General features: G+C 48.4%; 2 protein-coding genes across 3 annotated transcripts in view; both read right to left on the reverse strand.

Annotated features, from left to right (window-relative positions):
• cemip (cell migration inducing hyaluronidase 1) overlaps positions 1–19,972 on the reverse strand; it is a 257,616-nt gene that overhangs the window by 156,093 nt on the left and 81,551 nt on the right. The window lies entirely within an intron of this gene.
• Positions 1–19,972, reverse strand: part of LOC144511312 (cell surface hyaluronidase CEMIP2-like) — a 165,913-nt gene that overhangs the window by 6,277 nt on the left and 139,664 nt on the right. The window contains exon 23 of the mRNA XM_078241555.1: positions 3,329–3,489. Within this exon, the coding sequence (XP_078097681.1) occupies positions 3,329–3,489 (161 nt within the window). The remainder of the gene's footprint in view (positions 1–3,328; positions 3,490–19,972) is intronic.

Consider the following 19,972-nt stretch of genomic DNA (forward strand, 5'->3'; position numbering starts at 1 on the left):
AGGAAGGACATTTGACTCATCCAGCTCAACCCTTCAAAGAAATGTTCAACTATCTCTTCCCCCTCACTATGTCAAATGACTCCAGAATTCTGGCCTCCATTTGGAGGTCATGTCGTCTCGTGGCAATGTCACTGAGCTAGTAACCCAGAGGGACATGGGTTCAAATCCCACCATGGCAGCTGGTGGAATTTAAATTCAATTAATAAACCTGGAATATAAAACTACATTCAGTATTGGTGACCATGACAACTATCATTGACTTAAAAAAAAAATCTGGTTCACTAATGTCCTTTAGGGAAGGAAATCTGCCGTCCTTACCTGGTCTGGTCTACATGTGACTCTGGACTCACAGTAAAGTGGTTGACTTTAATTATCCTCTGAAATGGCCCAGTAAGCCACCTAGTTCAAGGGCAATTAGGTGTGGGCAACAAATGCTGGCCATGCCAGCGACACCCAGAATCCCATGAAAGAATAAAGAAAAAAAAAGGTTCATCGAGAGAGGCTGCTGTTGGAACATATGAGCGGCTCGGTGGCACAGTGGTTAGCACTGCTGCCTCACAGCTCCAGGGACCCGGTTCAATCCTAGCCTTGGGTCACTGTCTGTGTGGAGTCTGCATGTTCTTCCCGTGTTTGCACGGGTTTCCTCCGGGTGCTCCGGTTTCTTCCCACACTCCAAAGATGTGCAGGTTAGGTGGATTGACCATGCTAAATTGCCCCTTAGTTTAGATGGAATAGCCATGGGAAAGGTATGGTGTTACGGGGATAGAGCGGATAAGATGGCCTAGATAAAATACTCTGTCAGAGAGTCGGTGCAGCCTCTTCTGCACTATACAGTAAATGGCAGAACCCTTAAGAGTATTGATAGGCAAAGGGATCTGGGTGTACAGGTACACAAGTCACTGAAAGCGGCAATACAGGTGGAGAAAGTAGTCAAGAAGGCATACGGCATGCTTGCCTTCATCGACCGGGGCATTGAGTTTAAAAATTGGCAAGTCATGTTGCAGCTTTATAGAACTTTAGTTAGGCCGCACTTGGAATATAATGTTCAATTCTGGTCGCCACACTACCAGAAGGATGTGGAGGCTTTGGAGAGGGTACAGAAAAATTTACCAGATGTTGCCTGGTATGGAGGGCATTAGCTATGAGGAGAGGTTGGAGAAACTTGGTTTGTTCTCACTGGAATTACGGAGGTTGGGGGGCGACCTGATAGAAGTCTACAAGATTATGAGAGGCATGGACAGAGTGGATAGTCAGAAGCTTTTTCCCAGGGTGGAAGAGTCAATTACAAGAGGGCACAGATTTAAGGTGCAAAGGGCAATGTTTAAAGGAGATGTACGAGGCAGATTTTCTTTACACAGAGGATGGTGGGTGCCTGGAACTCGTTGCCGGGGGAGGTAGTGGAAGCAGATACGATAATGAGTTTTAAGGGGCGTCTGGACAAATACATGAATAGGATAGGAATAAAGAGATATGGTCCCCGGAAGGGTAGGGGGTTTTAGTTAAGTCGGGTAGCATGGTCGGAGCAGGCATGGAGGGCCGAAAGGCCTGTTCCTGTGCTGTAATTTTCTTTGTTCTTTATCGGGATTCTATGAAAATAGAGTAGTTGAAGTCTTGGTGGGGATAGGAACTGGAACTCCACCTGAGGAAGGCACAGTTGTGAAGGGCTCGGTTGTTGGATGCGATGGCATATGTGCTCAGGGGGCTGGCAGTAAATCTGGAAACCGATCACTGTCGTATCAACAAAATAAAATGTAATTTATGGTTTCTACTGAATACAATCTGCCTGTGAATTCATGTTTAATTTATGTTAAATTTGGTCTGACTGTTAAAGTAAAAGTTATAAAATGTGTAATCTTATCCATCAGTTTTTTCCATTGCGTTAAAAAGTTTGTTTCTTTTATTTATTAGCCTGTGGAAATTTTATACATCTCAATGTCCTTTCTCATTCACCTCCTTTCAAGGTTGACAAGGTTTCTAACTTTCACTCGTAACTCAATCCTTTGATACTCAAGATCAGATTAAAACTACATTATGGAGATCACTAATAATATTAACACAGAGTCTTGGACGCTCCACCGAAGCTTTACCATTTCTCTGATGCTAAACAGACAGGTGTTCTATTTCTCCTTTGGCTGTCCTTATCTACACTACAGAGACAGGGAAAGAAGCAACTCCTAAACACTATCACTAAACTTGGTTTCAGAATTTTGAGGTTTCCAATGTTTGACATAATTATACTTTCTATTTCTGAAATCTACATGAAGCAAGTGTTTTGTTTACAACAACAGGGGGTCAGCTAGCTCTTTCCTCTTACTCTTCCCGCACCCACTGGTGCACTAAGGCAGACATTTGTCTGTTTCCATCGCTGGTAATTCCCAGAACAGGTCACGAGTCTGTCCCCAGCGGCTTACACTTGAGGGACGCCACTCCACATCAAGCATGGCTGACCAGGAGTCAGTCTCTCAACCTCATACACTCAACCTGTTTGGCCACATTATTAACACACCTTCCTTGGCTACCAAGTCATGGGGTAGGACTTGAACTCTGAGCTCCTGGCTCAGAGGCAGGATACTACCTTCTGCCCACAGTGGCACAGCGGTTAGCACTGTTGCCTCTTAGCACGAGGGACCCGGGTTCGCTTCCAGCCTTGGAGTGGAGTTTGCATGTTCTCCCCGTGTCTGCATGGGTTTCCTCTGGCTGCTCTGGTTTCCTCCCACATCCAAAGATGTGTAGATTAGGTGGATTGGCCGTGCTAAATTGCCTCTTAGTGTCCCAAGATGTGTAGGTTAGGGGATTAGCCATGGTAAATGTGTGGGCTTAAAGGCATAGGGCAAGGGCTGGGCCTGGGCTAGATGCTCTGTCGGAGAGTCAGTGCAAGCTCGATGGGCTGAATGGCCTCCTTCTGCACTGTAGGGATTCTATGATTCCAGACACTTTCTCTGAAGACCTCCACTGGGTATCTTTTTGGGCACTTAAAATAATGTTTGTCAAGTGCATTTTTCTGAAAAGGGGTACTTATTTTTTCTTCTCTGCTTCTTGTCTTTTTTCTACTCTGTTAACCTGTGCAGGCTCCAGCCACTAAGCCATGGACCATTTTAATTCCTACACACAGAAGCTTAAAGAACCTCCTAATATCTTCCAGTCTCTCTGACTCAGACTCTGTCAAACCTTGGATGACAAATGTTTCCGTTTTTTACTGCCCAGCTAATCTCACTCCCTGCCTTAGAAGGACAAGAAATGATTTTTCAATCAATCCCAATCATCGCAAATGCTTTCACAATGCCAGTTGGCATTTTATGGAAAAATAAGTAATTGTCCATCTGCTTACCTTTCTTGAATGGTTGACTGGATGTAATTAGCAATGGAGTCAGCCAACTGTGGACCATAAGCTGTGTCAAAATAATGTCTGCTCGGAATCTCTCCAGAACATGCATCTACTGTGACAAAGAGCAACCCTGTCTTCTCAGACAAGAAGACTTCATCATTCACCTACAGGAACAGAATGGCAATTCTGTAAGAAAGCAAATCCTTCAAATTTTTAACAGTTTCCATAAAATCCCAAAATTCCCAATGGAATACAAAATTGGACGACCATTTCAAACATGCTTGGAAAACCCAACCTGATTGGGTGAGTCTGATCAACTCCCGATTGGTTGGAAAACAATTCATTATTGTGACAAATATTTTTGTCAGTTACTATGCTAAGATGATTATTACGGTTGAATCGTTACAAGGCTAATGACCCAAAGAATGCACGCTCAAATTCAGTTGAGGTTTTAGCAATCTGGAAATAAAAAACTGACATCAGTAAGAGCAACCACAGAATTACTAAAATTATTAATGTTGTTTCAGGAAGGAAACTTGCCGTTGTTACCGATCTGGGCGGTTTATGACTGCAGTTACACACCAACATGGTTGTCTGTTAACTGCTCTCTGAAACAGCCTGGCAATGATAAGAATCAGAAGGTTCTCCACCATCTTTTCATTGCAACTCAGAATGGGCAAGAAAGGACTCTCACCAACTTTTACAGATGCACCATAGAAAGCGTCCTTTCTGGTTGTATCACAGCTTGGTATGGCTCCTGCTCTGACCAAGACCGCAGGAAACTACAAAGAGTTGTGAACATAGCCCAGTCCATCACGCAAACCAGCCTCCCATCCATTGACACCGTCTACACTTCCCGCTGCCTCAGAAAAGCAGCCAGCATAATCAAAGACCCCATGCACCCCGGACATACTTGTCTTCCGTTGGGAAAAAGATACAAAAGTCTGAGATCACGTACCAACCGACTCAAGAACAAAGAACAGCTTCTTCCCTGCTGCCATCAGACTTTTGAATGGACCTACCTCATATTAAGCTGATCTTTCTCTACACCCTATCTGTAACTGCAACACTGTATTTTGCACCTTGTCCTTTTCCCCTATGTATTCTATGAATGGTTTGTTTTGTGTGTATAGCGCATAATAAATACTTTTCAATGTACCCCAATACATGTGACAATAACAAATCAAATCTTGCCGAATAATAAATATATTATCCATGGACCCAGTGATGGAGCTAGCATGGGGAATTTTAGCTCCAGTCTTTATTTCTGGAGGTCTTGTTGTGCCAGAGTAACGTCCCTACCTCTGTATGAAAAGCTGCGAGTTCAAGTCCCACTTCAGCACTTGATGACCATGGTAGTGTTCACATTGTGGCCACATTGTGGGACGGCACGGTAGCACAGTGGTTAGCACTGCTGCTTCACAGCTCCAGGGACCTGGGTTCGATTCCCGACTCAGGTCACTGTCTGTGCGGAGTTTGCACATTCTCCCCGTGTCTGCGTGGGTTTCCTCCGGTTTCCTCCCACAGTCCAAAGATGTGCGGGTTAGGTCGATTGGCCAAGCTAAATTGCCCCTTAGTGTCCCGGGATGCGTAGATTAGTGGGTAAATATGAGGGCTAGAGGGATTAGCAGGTAAATATGTAGGGATACGGGGATAGGGCCTGGGTGAGATTGTTGTCGGTGCAGACTCGATGGGCCGAATGGCCTCTTTCTGCACTGTAGGGTTTCTATGGTTCTATGGTTCAAACAGGTTGATTGGCAGTCTGTCAATCCTTCTGATATGGCCGTCAGTAAGACCGGGGAGTTTCCTGGTTAGCCAAACAGCAGAAGGCAAAGGCAAACCACTGCAGTAATTGGCCAAACATAATCATGGGCCAATCCAATGCAAGTCATGGCCGCCAATGGTCTCCTCAGGTGTGGTGCCTGAGGGAGGAGCTTTGCTGTTTAATATGGTCAGCAATCAGCTCAAACACCATTCACATGTCTATCAGCTTCCCAAATAAATCCAAAACACGAGGACAGAAAAGCATCACTCCAGCCAATATCAGGCAAAAGGAAAGAAAAGGGGGGTAAATGAACAGGTCAAAACAATGGTCTGGATTTCCCACATTTGATCAAGACGGGTGTATTCAGTGGCGAGATCAGAGAATCTCACAAGAACACCCTGGGTGGTGGTTTGCCGCTGACATAAACCCAGGATGCGATTGGCCCCTCCCCCGAGCAATGGCAGGACATGTTTCCCACCTTCAAATGTTGGGGACTTAATTTTAATAAATTAGCATCTCATTATTGTGGCCCCATGTCAAACTTAAATCCCATGTCGGCATGGCGTCAGAACCATGTGATCTAAAGATGCGCAACCGGCAACCTGAGCTTCGAGGGGAAGTCAGACATGAGTGAATACAACTCACGAGGACCCTCTCAAAGTGGCATCGTAGATGCGGGGGGGGGGGGGGGGGGTGGGGGGTGGTGGTCACAGGAATGTGTCCAAAGCGGCTTTGTCCTGACTGGCTTTCAGTGCGGTGCCAGGGCAAGGGCTCCAGTGTAGGTGGTGGGGGTGGGGGAGTGGTGGGGGTGGGGGTGGTGGGGTGCGGTGCGGTGCAAGGCAGCATAGACTGAAGGAATTCTGCAAAAGCGCATGACAGGGATGGGGGGAGGGGGATTGGAGAAAAGCATTCAAGTTTGAGCATTCTTCCACAGCTCAGACCATTCAGCGTCAACTCCATTGACATGCTTGGAGTCTGGCATTTGAAGCAGTTATGCCCACTCAAGCAATACTAATTCCTGACAGTGTCACCGAGTACCCCAGAACTTAGAACCACTCGGGCAAAGGCTGCAAATTAAGCTGGGTTTTATGGGGTTGTGGAGCAACTGGGCAAGTTAGAGAATCTCCTTGTGAGAGGTGGGAATGGAACAATCACTGGGGGGGGGGGGGGGGGGGGGGGGGGGCGGGGGGGCACTCAGATCCTCTTGCATTTAGCTATCCAGCCTTTGAACAGTAACCCTCATGGTGCCAGCTAATCGCACAGCCTGGAAGTGCAGGTTAGGACAATATCAGTGCCTGAGCTGAGAGCACAGGAGGCAGGTAAGTGGTGGAGATAGGTAGGAGTTTGGTCAAGTATCAACATAACTAAACACCAACCATCCGAGTGATGGCCAGGATTCTCCAGCATGCGTGAAGGGACCTTGAAATGCAGCAGGAGCCAGACACTTAACTAAGAGAGGTCCTTAGGAGACGTGTGCTGACCCTCATCCCTCTCTCTTTAATACTGTATTGAGCAGGCCATCAGGAACATGGGGCCTGGTGACTTCGCTGTCAGCCTTATGGGTACAGGTAGGACAGGAGAAGAACGTGACGGAGGTTCCTAGCTCGGCAAAGGGAAGTGCACAACCTTCAAGATCAAAGGGTAGTAGGACCCCCTCCACATGTTGAGGGAGATCTAAGAGCTTTCATTCATGTGCGCCTTGCTAGAACATAGACCGCACTTGACCTTGCTGCATGAGTGAGAACCAGTGTTGATGAAGCCTGCAATTGTCAAGGTCTCTCACATATGCCACCTTCTGCAGGTGTTGGCACTTTGGGGATTCAGAGGGCATCCACTGCCCATGGCATTGAAAGTGACTGCTGCACTCAATGGCAGTGGCTCTTTGCAAGGCTCCACAGGTGACCTGTGTGGGATTTCTCGACCTTCCACCAATAAATGTACCCATGAGGTCACAGATGCCAATTTTGCCGCAGCACCTAACTTTGTCAATTTTGATTGCGATCAAGCGAGCCCGGGATTAAGAGCACAGTAAACCCCCACCCACCCTGGCGAGGTGCCACCCACCCTGGCGAGGGTGCCACCCACCATCATGGCTTGCTGCTTCCTAGACAACCTAGCAATGTAAAATGGGGAGGTCCTGGAAGATGAGATGGAGGAGCTGCACATCTTGTCTGAGGAGGGTGAAGGGGAGGAGGGTGATGAGATCCTGGAATCCCGGGATACAGGCGACGAGGCCATTGTTCTGGCCTGACAAGGCAGACATGCGCGTGAGGCACTGATCGCTGCAGGGTTCCACGAGGGAGAGAATGGGATGAAGTGAGGAGTCTCCTGAGAGCACAAGGCAGCAATAGGGAGTGTCTGACACCATCTGGCAGAAGCCAGCGCACTCACCCTCTGTACAGAGTCTCACCTCAGGCACAACTTGCAGGACTCCAGCGGGAAACATGGAGGTCAAAAGTACTGGATCCTTTTGCCACATCATCACCTGTCCCCTTCAACATCACACCCACATCTGTCCAGAGCGCAGGTGAGGAGGGGTCAGCCCCGCCTCCAAGATGCTCAGAGCACAAATAACATCACATAACCCGACAACACTGGGGCATGATATTCCCACAGTAAACACAATCCGGCTCAAGGTGCAGGCATCAGTGATGTGAGGAGTGACAGTCACTGTGATCAGAGGGGTTACCACTGCATGGACAAGGGGGCATGGTTGTGGGTGTATTGACATTGGTGACCATTACATATGAGTGATTAACACCCATGCCCACACTGTGTCTCTTGACTTTGCTAACCCTGCCACTAAGGCTTGGTGAATCCCTGACACCCACGGGGGAAGGTGGAGGCAGCCTGATGACTGCGATAATTCTGGCTGGCATCTGGAGGGCCCAGACCTGGTGGGCCCGGCCTGCTTCTGGGATGCTGCTGTGGGCGGAGGCACCCTCCTCAGCCTGTGGAGCTGGAGGTATTGGGTGGCAGCAAGATGGTACGGGGAGCAGCCGGACACTCCTGGAGTCACCTGGGTGATGATATTAGGGTGTCCAACTGCTGTTCTTCCTCCCTACGGGTGCCCTGAAGGTCAGAGGTCACAGCGGGACGGGCGAATCAGAGGCCATGCTGCCAGCGATCCAATGTAAAACCCATGCCTCTGCATTTTTTTGACAAAGTGCCACACCAGACGGTAGGAAACCATTGCCATTGGACTTTGCTAATTTCTGGCACAATTCTGCCCAATGCATCTATGTCCCTCTGACATTCTCCTTCATTACCCTTCCCATATAGAAGCCTCCGTGCCACTCTGCTATCTTTCACCTGCCATCCTCTCGTACACCTCCTCACTCTGATTGGTTCCCCAAATGTCTCCCCCACCTCCTCCTTCCAAAGAAGCTGAAAGGCCAAGGAAGCGAGACTGACTGAAAATTGGTCTCAATGTCCAGCGACACATCACTCATTCATAACAAAATGGAAGCAGATTCCACAGAAAGGTCCAGACACGTGCCAGTCTGCAGGAAAGGTTCAATTGTTGAGGTGATGAGTTTCAGATCAGTGAGATATCATACTGTAATACAACTCCAGAGCAACCTGACATAAAACAGGTCATTTAGCACACAGCTGCTTCTTTCTGTGTATCGGTTCTAGAGAACTCACGACATGCTGATATTACAGAACGTCTGCAAGTAAAAACAAACTTCCATCATTAGCTGGAGCCCTGGGAGCTGTGGATTCAAACTCATTCTTACTGTGAATCATAACCGTCTGAGGAAATGAAGTGTGACTTCATTCCTGGCTGTCTGATGAAAAATCTGTCGAGATGCTGGCGACAGCCAGCCCCTTCACAGTCAGCCAGAGAGAGGACATGGCGGCTGTGGCACGCCTGTCTCTGGGGATGACAAGTGAACAACCACATCGTCAGACAGTACTGGTGCCTCAGGCGTTCCTAGAAATAAAAGGGAGAGTGGCAGCAAGGATATGGAGTTGGCTCAGTGACAGGAAGCCGAGAGAGGTGGTGAATACAGATTTGTTTCCGATAGAATCCCTAAAGTGCAGAGGGAGGCCATTTGGCCCATCAAGCCTGCACCGACCACAATCCTACCCAGGCCCTATGCCTATTACCCCATGCATTTACCCTAGCTAGCCCCCCTGACACTAAAGGGCAATTTAGCATGGTCAATCCGCCTAACCCGCACATCTTTGGACTGTGAGAGGAAACCGGTGCACCCGGAGTAAACCCACGCAGGCACGGGGAGAATGTGCAAACTCCACACAGATAGTGACCCAAGGCGGGAATCGAACCCGGGTCCCTGGTGCTGTGAGGCAGCAGTGCTAACCACTGTGCCGCCCACAGTATGTCGATTTTATTTATTTTATTAGTGTCACAAGTAGGCTTACATTACTGTGAAAATCCCCTAGTTGCCACACCCCGGCGCCTGTTCGGGTACACTGAGGGAGAATTTAGCATGGCCAATGCATCTAACCAGCACGTCCTCGGGCTGTGGGAGGAAACCGGAGCACCCGGAGAAAACCCATGCAGACACAGGGAGAACGTATAGACTTTGCATAGGCAGTGACCCAAGCTGGGAATTGAACCTGGGTCCCTGGCGCTGTGAGGCGCAGTACTAACCACTGTGCTACCGTGCCGCCCTAGAAATTAGCAGTGGATGGTCAGAGGGCAATTGATAGGGTTGTTCCCCAGTTGTTTGATTTTGGACCAACTGCTTTTTTAGACGTATGTTAGTGACCTTGCTGTGGGCAGGGCCCAGTTTTAAAACGTGCAGATAACAAAAACTTGTAAACATTGGGAGGACAGTGTTTTTTCCTTTTTGTTAAAATCTCTAACATAGTTAGGACATGATAGATAGCGATAGACTTTAAGAGGACGCAGATAATCTGGCAGAATGGGTGAACACGTCTCAGAGAAGTGTGAAGTGATACATTTTGCTGGAGAGGTAATTTAAAATAAAGAATACAATTCTAAAGGGAGTACAAGAACAGAGGCTCCTGGGTGTATGCGCACAAAGCATTGACAGGGTGAAAAAGTGTTTAATATATGGAATATATTATGGAATATATTCGTCCTTGCTATAGAGGGAGTACAGCGAAGGTTTACCAGGCTGAATCCTGGGATGGCAGGTCTGGCATCTGAGGAGAGAGCAAGTCGGTTAGGATTATATTCACTCGAGTTTAGAAGTTTAGAAACTTACTAAATTCTAACAGGATTAGACAGGGTAGATTCAGAAAGGATGTTCCTGATGGTGGGGGAGTCCAGGACTGGGGGTCATAGTTTGAGGATAAGGGGTAAACCTTTTAGAACTGAGTTGAGGAGAAATTTCTTCACCCAGAGGGAGGTGAATGTGTGGAATTCACTCCCACAGAAAGTAGCTGAGGCCAAAACGTTGTGTGATTTCAAAAATAAATTAGATCTAACTCTTGCAGCTGAAGGGACCAAAGGATATGTGGGGGGGGGGGGGGGGGTGGAAAATCAGGATATTGAATTCGATGATCAAAATGAATGGTGGAGCAGGCTTGAAGGGCCGAATGGCCTCCTGCTTCTAGTTCCCAAAAGAGGAAACATCCTCTCCATATCCACCCTGTCACGTTCGCTCAGGATCTTATGTTTCAATCACTCTTCTAAACTCCAGCAGATAGAAGCCTAACTGTGTAACTTTCATCATAAGACAACCCACCCATTTCTGTTCACAGTTTAGTAAACCTTCTCCGAGCTGCTTCTAATGCATTTACATCCTTCCTTAAACAAGGAGACCAATCCTGTACACAAGATTCCAGATGTAGTCTCTCCAGTGCCCTGTATAACTGAAGCATAGCCTCCCTACTTTTACACTCAATTCTCTCACAATAAATGATAACATTCTATTAGCTTTCCTAATTATTTGCTGCATCTGCACATTTGTGATTCGTGCTCAAGAACACTCAGAGATCCCCTGACACTCAGAGCTACGCAATCTCTCACCGTTTCAATCATTTGCTTCTTATTTCGATTCTACCTCCCAAAATGGACAATATCTCATTTGCCCCACATTATAATCCATTTACCAGATCTTTGACCACGGAACCTATCTTTATCCCTTTGTAGCCTCATTATATATCCTCTCCACAATGTACTTTTCTGCCTATCTTTGTGTCATCAGCAAATTTAGCGACAACCCCATCCAGCCCTTCATTCAAATCGTTGATAAAGGGGGCGATTCTCCCAAAAGTGCTGAATTGGTGGGAAAACTGTTCTAGATCACGATTGTTTTCTCAGTTCAACTTCTCACTTGAATCTCCGCACTCTGTGCAATGCAGAGGGCACAATCATGAATATAATTAAAAACAGTAAGAGTTTTAACAACACCAGATTAAAGTCCAACAGGTTTATTTGGTAGCAAATGCCATTAGCTTTCGGAGCGCTGCTCCTTCGTTAGATGGAGTGGATATCTGCTCTCAAACAGGGCACAGAGACACATAATCAAGTTACAGAATACTGATTAAAATGCATATCTCTACAGCCAACCAGGTCTTAAAGATACAGACAATGTGAGTGGAGGGAGCATTAAGCACAGGTTAAAGAGATGTGTATTGTCTCCAGACAGGACAGCCAGTGAGATTCTGCAAGTCCAGGAGGCAAGCTGTGGGGGTTACAGATAGTGTGACATAAACCCAAGATCCCGGTTTAGGCCGTCCTCATGTGTGTGGAACTTGGCTATCAGTTTCTGCTCAGCGACTCTGCGCTGTCATGTGTCGTGAAGGCCGCCTTGGAGAACGCTTACCCGAAGATCAGAGGCTGAATGCCCGTGAGCGCTCATTCACGCCTATTCGCGCTGGAGTCAGACAGTTCTGGAACTCTGGGGCCACTGCGCATGCGCAATCTGTCGGTCTCCCCATTTGCTGGCCAGCCTGGGACCCCCGCAGTGTTTCCCCTCCAGCCCCCCCCCCACCATGGCCTGATCACGGCCCCTACAACAATTCCCAGGCCAGCCCTGACACCCCCCCCCACCCCCCGGCCCTGGAGCATCCCGATGTCCAGCCCACTGCCCCCCCCCGGGCAGTGGCGATTCCCCCACCCTCCCTCACCCCGGCAGACCACCCCACGGGGGTCAGACACCGCCCCCCCCTCCGATAGACCATCACCCCCCCAACCCGCCCCAATGACTGGCCTCCCTCCAGCCCATACCGATCGCCATGCAGAGTGGCAGCAGTACCCCCCACCCCCACCAATTGCCCCGGGCCCTGTCCCCTTGCCACTACCCAATGCCAGATGGGCAGTGCAAACATGCTCCCTGGGCTTTGCCCCTTGGGCAGTGCCAGGGGGCACAGCTGGCACTGGCAGGGTGTCCATGCCCAGGGGGCACCACCCCCACTGCCTGACCCCCTAGGTGGCCCCGATTGACCCCCCCCTTCACTCCAGCAGGTTCTCCCGCTAGTTCCCTGAACGTGGGGAGCTACTCTAAATCCCGACGGAATGAAATACTCCTGGCGGGATGGGAGATGCTATCGGGCCCACCAAGTTCCGTGCCGGGCCCGATAATCTCATTTAAAATAGATTTAAAATACATTAAAAACAGATTCAAATCACTTACCTTGGTCTCCCCACACGGTCTCGACTGCGCCTGTTCCCTGGCTCAGGGAGATGCTCATGCATCAGGAACGCATGCGCGAATCCCGCGAAATGGCCGACACGCAATTCTCCCGACCAAACCCGCTAGGAAATTTGCGGGTCACAATGAGAGAATCGCCCCCATAAATTGTAAAAAGTTGCGGCCCCAACACGGATCCCTGTGGCACACCACTCATTAGATCCTGCCAACCAGAAAAAAAAAGCACTTACGCCAACTCTGTTTCCTATTAGCTAGCCAACCTTCTCTCCATGCCATTATATTACCCCCTCTGCCATGAGCTGTTATTTTCCACAATGTCCTTCGATGTGGCACCATATCAAATTCATGGAATGTATTCCACATGGAATCCTGGGCTTTATAAATAGAGGTATTGAGTAAGTAAAATGTGGTTATGCTGGGCATTTATAAATGCTTTTTATAAATAATTTGCTTTTATTAATAGACACTGGTTTGGCCTCAAGTGGAGTACTGTGCTTATTCCTGGGCACCGCATTTCAGGCACAAGTGAAGGCTTTACAGAGGGAGCAGAAAAGATTCACAAGATTGTTCACGGCGTGAAGCACTTCAGATAGTGTGGAGAGTCTGGACTGTTCTCGGAGAAGGGACTGTTGAGAGGAGATTTGATCGAGGTATTCAAAATCAAGAGGGGTCTGGAGAGGGGGAAACTGTTCCCATTGGTGGAAAGCTCGAGAACTAACCAAGTTAAGTTGATTAGCAAAAGAAACAAAAATGACACGAGGAAAGATATTTTATGCAAAGAATGATCAGGATCTGGAATGCACTGCGGGGGAGTGTGATGGAGGCAGAGTCCATCGTGGCTTTAAAATGTGAATAATGATCTCAAAAGAAAAAAATCTTCAGGGCCACAGGAAAATGGTGGAAAAACGCACTTTGTAGAGACATGGACACAATCAACCAAAGGAACTCCTTCTGTGCCGTAACCTAGGATTCTGATATCTCAGGTTGTTCCATTCAGTTCTCTGGTACTGTATTGTAAATGCAAGGTGACAAATTTCTATACAGCCTGGAGAGTACCTATTTCCTCTGTAAAGATTGAGGAGGGTAGATTCAACATTCCATGCTGGCTCCCTCACAGGTACGGTTGGAATCGCTGAATCTGCCCTTTGAAGGGGCAATCAATTTATGTTCTGAAAATTGTAGCTTTCCCAGAACTGGAGATGGTCACATCCAATCAAGAATGAAGCTGGATTAAGGATCGAGGAAGATCTCCTTGCCTAAGCCTTTGATCCAATGTGGCCGGACTTTGCACGTGCGGAGGTTGGGTTGATGAGTCTGTGGTCTGCCTGCTGGGAGTCCCACTGGACAATTCAGTGATTTGGACATGAACTGCCCATGACGTTGTGATTAAACTGGCAGCACGTGCCAACATTTCAGCTCTTCATTTTTGATAGGGCCGCCTGGTAAAATGATCCCTTCAGTATTCATTATAGTAATGATCACAAACAAAATCGAATTAAATCTGAGGTAAGTCCATCTCACACTGGGTTTTATTTTCCCTTCTGCCTTGTGCTGGTTTTGCTGAAGTACACACTCAGAGGTAACATTAACCTTTACTGATCTTCTCTTAGACAGTCCCTCGGAGTCGAGGGGGACTCGCTTCTACACTAAAAATGAGTTCTCAGGTGACTGAGGAATCCAAGGCACGGCCTCCAGTCTGTGTCACAGGCGGGGCACACAGTGGTTGGAGGAGTGGGTGAGTGGGCGTGGCAGACACTGGTTGGAGGAGTGGGTGAGTGGGCGGGGAAGACACTGATTGGAGGAGTGGCTGAGTGGGTGGGGCAGACACTGATTGGAGGAGTAGCTGAGTGGGTGAGGCAGACACTGGTTGGAGGAGTGGGTGAGTGGGCGGGGCAGACGCTGGTTGGAGGAGTGGGTGAGTGGGCGGGGCAGACGCTGGTTGGAGGAGTGGGTGAGTGGGTGAGGCAGACAGTGGCTGGAGGAGTGGGTGAGTGGGCGAGGCAGACGCTGGTTGGGGGAGTGGGTGAGTGGGCGGGGCAGACGCTGGTTGGAGGAGTGGGTGAGTGGGCGGGGCAGACGCTGGTTGGAGGAGTGGGTGAGTGGGCGGGGCAGACGCTGGTTGGAGGAGTGGGTGAGTGGGCGGGGCAGACGCTGGTTGGAGGAGTGGGTGAGTGGGCGGGGCAGACGCTGGTTGGAGGAGTGGGTGAGTAGATGGGGCAGACGCTGGTTGGAGGAGTGGGTGAGTAGATGGGGTGTCCCGGTTGCCACTCGCTCCTTTCACTTTCAGTGCTTCGTTTCAGCTTGTTCTCACAGGTGAAACTTGAGGTGTTCAGTTCCTTCCCAGACGCTTTTCCTCCACTTCAGGTGGTTTTGGGCTGGGGATTCCCAGGTGTCAGTGGGGATGTTGCACCTTGAGGCTTTCAGCATGTCCTTGAAGCATTTCCTTTGCCTCCTGGGACTGGCTTGCCGTGTCAAAGCTCCGAGTAGATTCTTGTTTTGGGAGTGTCGTGCCAGGCACGTGGACAATGTGGCCCCACCCAGCAGAGCTGATCGAGTGTGGTCAATGCTTTGATGCTGGGGTGTTGGCCTGTGCGAGAACGCTGATATTGTGCATCTATCCTGCCAATGGATTTGCAGGATCTTACAGCACTGGTGGTACTTCTCCAGGGTATGAGGTGCCCGCTCTGCAGAATCCACATCTCTGAAACTTATATGAGGGGGGTCGTCACTATTGCTCTGTAGACCATGAGCTTGGTGCCGGGTCTGAGATCCTGGTCTTCAAACACTCTCTTCCTCAGGTGACTAAAGGCTGTGCTGGCAGACTGAAGGTGGTGTTGAAACCCATCCTCAATGTCTGCTGTTGTTGACGGTCGGATCCCAAGGTGCTGATTTTCCAGCCACACTCACCCCAAAACCTGAAAATCCCATCCAAGGTCAACAGACATTTACATGGTCTGTCCCCCCGGCCCGCTACAATTCCTGTGACAAGCAGGACAGGAAAATTCCTCCCCAGAGTCTCTGTTAAGGAGGTCTCGAAGTGCTCCTTCAAGCATCTCTATTCTTGATGAGCACCTCTTCATTCTTGGCCATCAGTAAGGTGAGGTCTTGACTGCGCTAAAGAAACCTCATGCATTATGGTTGTCGGCTAACCGCTGGATCTCCCTCGCTTTCTCCACCCACCATCTGTCCATTCAGTCGCGGGTTTTTTTTGCTGGAGATCAGGCTTCATGCGTCTGTAGAGCTGCTTTTGCACAACAACAAAAACAGAAAATCTCAGCAGGCCTGACACATCTGTGGGAGGAGAGTAGAGCCACCGTTGAGTCTGGATGACCCTACCTCAGAGCTGTTTGTTTCGGATTCCAGCATCCGCAGTATTTTGCTTTTATCAGAAAGGTTTTGCGTTTGCGGCTGATCAGTTCCTGGATCTTCTGGTCATTCTCACTGGCCAGTCGTGGTGATTCCTGGTCAAGTGACTATGGAGTGCTGACTATGGAGGCTTGGCGAGACGGGCTGGGTGCCGTGGGCACTCTGCATCACTGAGTCACTGGGAGTTGTCTGGTTGGCAGTGAGGCCCTGACTGAATAGGGCTCTCGGATCGGGGTCTTTGAGTGGCTCATATTGAATTTCCTGCAGGATTGTTTCTGTTCTATTGCTGCTTTGGGCGCTGATCACAGAGTGGATGAGATGGTGGTCATTAGATGGCCCGGGTGATTTCATGTTCTGAAAGCCTGGCACTTGTGGCTAGTTAGCACCTCACTCAGACAATGATGCAGGTGCCAGTGCTTGGAGTGAGGCCTTGTACTCGCCTCTCTGACTGAACAAGGTGTTGGTTATGACATGGCCATGTTCTTGGCATTTTGCCAGCAGCAGTTGGATTTTCCTACTCCCTCTCTGCCGGTTACACCTCGCAGAGGCCTGTGTCCTTTCCAACTCTGGCTCTGCAGTCACCAAGGAGGATCAGCTTGTCGCCCATTGGGACTTGGGCCAAGGACAGTCGAGGCTGGAGTAAAATTCCTATCTGGACTCGTCTTGTAGCTTCCATTGTTGGGACGAATGTGCTGAGGTCTGTAGCACAATGTTTCTAGGCTAGGGTGAGCCGAACGGTCACAGGGCATTCATTTATCCTGCAATGGGAGTCTCTGCAACGGCCAATCAGCTGGCTCCCAATGATGAAGCCAATCCAGTAGAAGCTGCGATCAAAGAAGGAGGAACCACCACCAAGTTCCTCGTTGGCCTTCCCCTGCCTGTCAAGGTCTCGCTTCGGGAATTGGGAAGGATACGAGCTATCATTATCCAATCTGGCCTGCCTCTGACTCCAGTCCCCACCAGCACGGTCGATTCTCAAATGTCCTCCAAAGTGGCCCAGCAAGCTGCAGTGTCACACTACAGGGGTGGGCAATAAATGCTGGCTTCAGCTGCAACACCCAATGACCACAAGGAAGCATGAGAGTGTGTGACCCGAGTTTGTGTCACCCTTTCACCCTGTGGTGAGATATCAGACCAGCATCTTCCCCTTCAGCAGTTTGGAATCTGGAGTATTGTAGACACCAGATACACTCTACCCTTCCACAGGACAGCACTCTGACATTGCATTGTCTCCCCTGGAATCAACATCTGTCCCGCAAAATTAATAGTTCCTCAAATTAAAATCCAATTGATAGCTCAACCAGTTAGGAAACAGTTAATAACACTCGAGAAGGAGCTACAAGAATTTAGTTACTCTCAAACTGAAGAGCATTACAACACAGAATCTGACAGCAGTTTATATCGCACAGTTATAAAGCATCACAGTAGCCACATCTGAAAACACTGCATTTAGTCAACTCTGTATTGCTGGAAGGAACATCAATTTAACCGGTTAACACTGTGTGTAATAGCAAATCAAAATGAATTATTAGGGTTAGCTGTCAACTAACATATCCGCAGAAATTTATTAGTGGAAAGTTATTTGCTGACACACTAGATGGAATACACGGAAAAGGAATTCAACTAAACTGACAAGTCTGACTAAATTGGGAAAATACGAGAGAATTTAAATGGAACCGCAAAAGCATAAATCACGTAGCATTTTGGTTACAGCAATCCAAAATTCAAACCACCGCCTTGTCACAATCCAAAACATATCCCCTGGCAATGTTCTGTCACCACTGTATCAATCCCACCCTAAACCCACTGCCCTGTATCAATCCCGCCCTAAACCCACTGCCCTGTATCAATCCATCCCTAAACCCACTGCCCTGTATCAATCCATCCCTAATCCCACTGCCCTGTATCAATCCATCCCTAATCCCACTGCCCAGTAACAATCCATCCCTAATCCCACTGCCCTGTATCAATCCATCCCTAATCCCACTGCCCAGTAACAATCCCGCCTAATCTCACTATCCTGTATCAATCCATCCCTAATCCCACTGCCCTGTATCAATCCCACCCTAATCCCACTGCCCTGTATCAATCCCGCCTAATCTCACTATCCTGTATCAATCCATCCCAAATCCCACTGCCCTGTATCAATCCATCCCTAATCCCACTGCCCTGTATCAATCCATCCCTAATCCCACTGCCCTGTATCAATCCCGCCCTAATCCCACTGCCCTGTATCAATCCATCCCTAATCCCACTGCCCTGTATCAATCCATCCCTAATCCCACTGCCCTGTATCAATCCCGCCCTAATCCCACTGCCCTGTATCAATCCATCCCTATTCCCACTGCCCCGAATCAATCCATCCCTAATCCCACTGCCCTGTATCAATCCCGCCCTAATTCCACTGCCCTGTATCAATCCCGCCCTAATTCCACTGCCCTGTATCAATCCATCCCTAATCCCACTGCCCAGTAACAATCCCGCCTAATCTCACTATCCTGTATCAATCCATCCCTAATCCCACTGCCCTGTATTAATCCATCCTTAATCCCACTGTCCTGTATCAATCCATCCTTAATCCCACTGTCCCGTATCAATCCATCGCTAATCCCACTGCCCTGTATCAATCCATCCCTAATCCCACCGCCCTGTATCAATCCATCCCTAATCCCACTGCCCTGTATCAATCCATCCCTAATCCCACTGCCCTGTATCAATCCATCCCTAATCCCACCGCCCTGTATCAATTCAAAGCCAATCTCACTGCCCTGACCTTTTTCCACTATTAAAATCTTTTATCCAATCATCCCTTCCTCTGACAAGATGCATTGATCTCTCCCATTCCCTGATTAAAATATTGCAACAAATTTGTCTGAATAAAACTTTGCTCTTTGCATTTTGAGATTCTTTTGCATAATTTATGTGAACAAGATGCAATGTGTTAAAGCAAAGAAAGGCGGGAATCCCCAGTCCAGAGCAAATGGAATTTTGTCCTTCATTGCTGGAGGGATGGAGTTTAAAAACAGCGAGGTTATGTTGCAGCTGTATAAGGTGCTGGTGAGGCCACACCTCGAGTCCTGTGTACAGTTTTGGTCTCCTTACTTGTGAAAGGATATACTGGCACTGGAGGGGGTGCAGAGGAGATTCACTAGGTTGATTCTGGAGTTGAGAGGGCTGGCTTATGAGGAGAGACTGAGTAGACTGGGACTATACTCATTTTAATTCAGAAGAATGAGGGGGGATCTTATAGAAACATATAAGATTATGAAGGGAATAGATAAGATAGAAGCAGGGAAGTTGTTTCCACTGGCGGGTGAAACTAGAACTAGGGGGCATAGCCTCAAAATAAGGGGAAGCAGATTTAGGACTGAGTTGAGGAGGAACTTCTTCACACAAAGGGTTGTGAATCTGTGGAATTCCCTGCCCAGTGAAGCAGTTGAGGCTATCTCATTGAATGTTTTTAAGGCAAGGATAGATAAATGTTTGAACAGTAAAGGAATTAAGGGTTATGGTGAGCGGGCGGGTAAGTGGAGCTGAGTCCACAAAAAGATCAGCCATGATCTTATTGAATGGTGGAGCAGGTTCGAGGGGCCAGATGGCCTACTCCTGCTCCTAGTTCTTATGTTCTTATGTTTCTCCTCTATTTACTGTCAATCAGTGTAGCCCTTCCAGACCAAAATAGAACAAAACTCCAACTGTTGACCTTGCTTCAAACTCTGGACATCTGCAATAAATCACCTAAAGAACATCTCCAGAAGATCTGAGGAATTTTGTTGTGACATGATTGGCTGTAGGCTAGTGGGAAATTAAAGCTTTCAGGCTGCACTGGGAAAACTAAATCAGAATTCTTTCTGGACACACCCTGAATTTAGCCGCCCCCTCAGGGCAGCCAGAGTAGGCTCTCCACCACTAACTCAAGCT

The sequence above is a fragment of the Mustelus asterias genome, chromosome 24 (genome assembly GCF_964213995.1).
Source record: "Mustelus asterias chromosome 24, sMusAst1.hap1.1, whole genome shotgun sequence".
NCBI classification, from domain to species: Eukaryota; Metazoa; Chordata; class Chondrichthyes; order Carcharhiniformes; family Triakidae; genus Mustelus; species Mustelus asterias.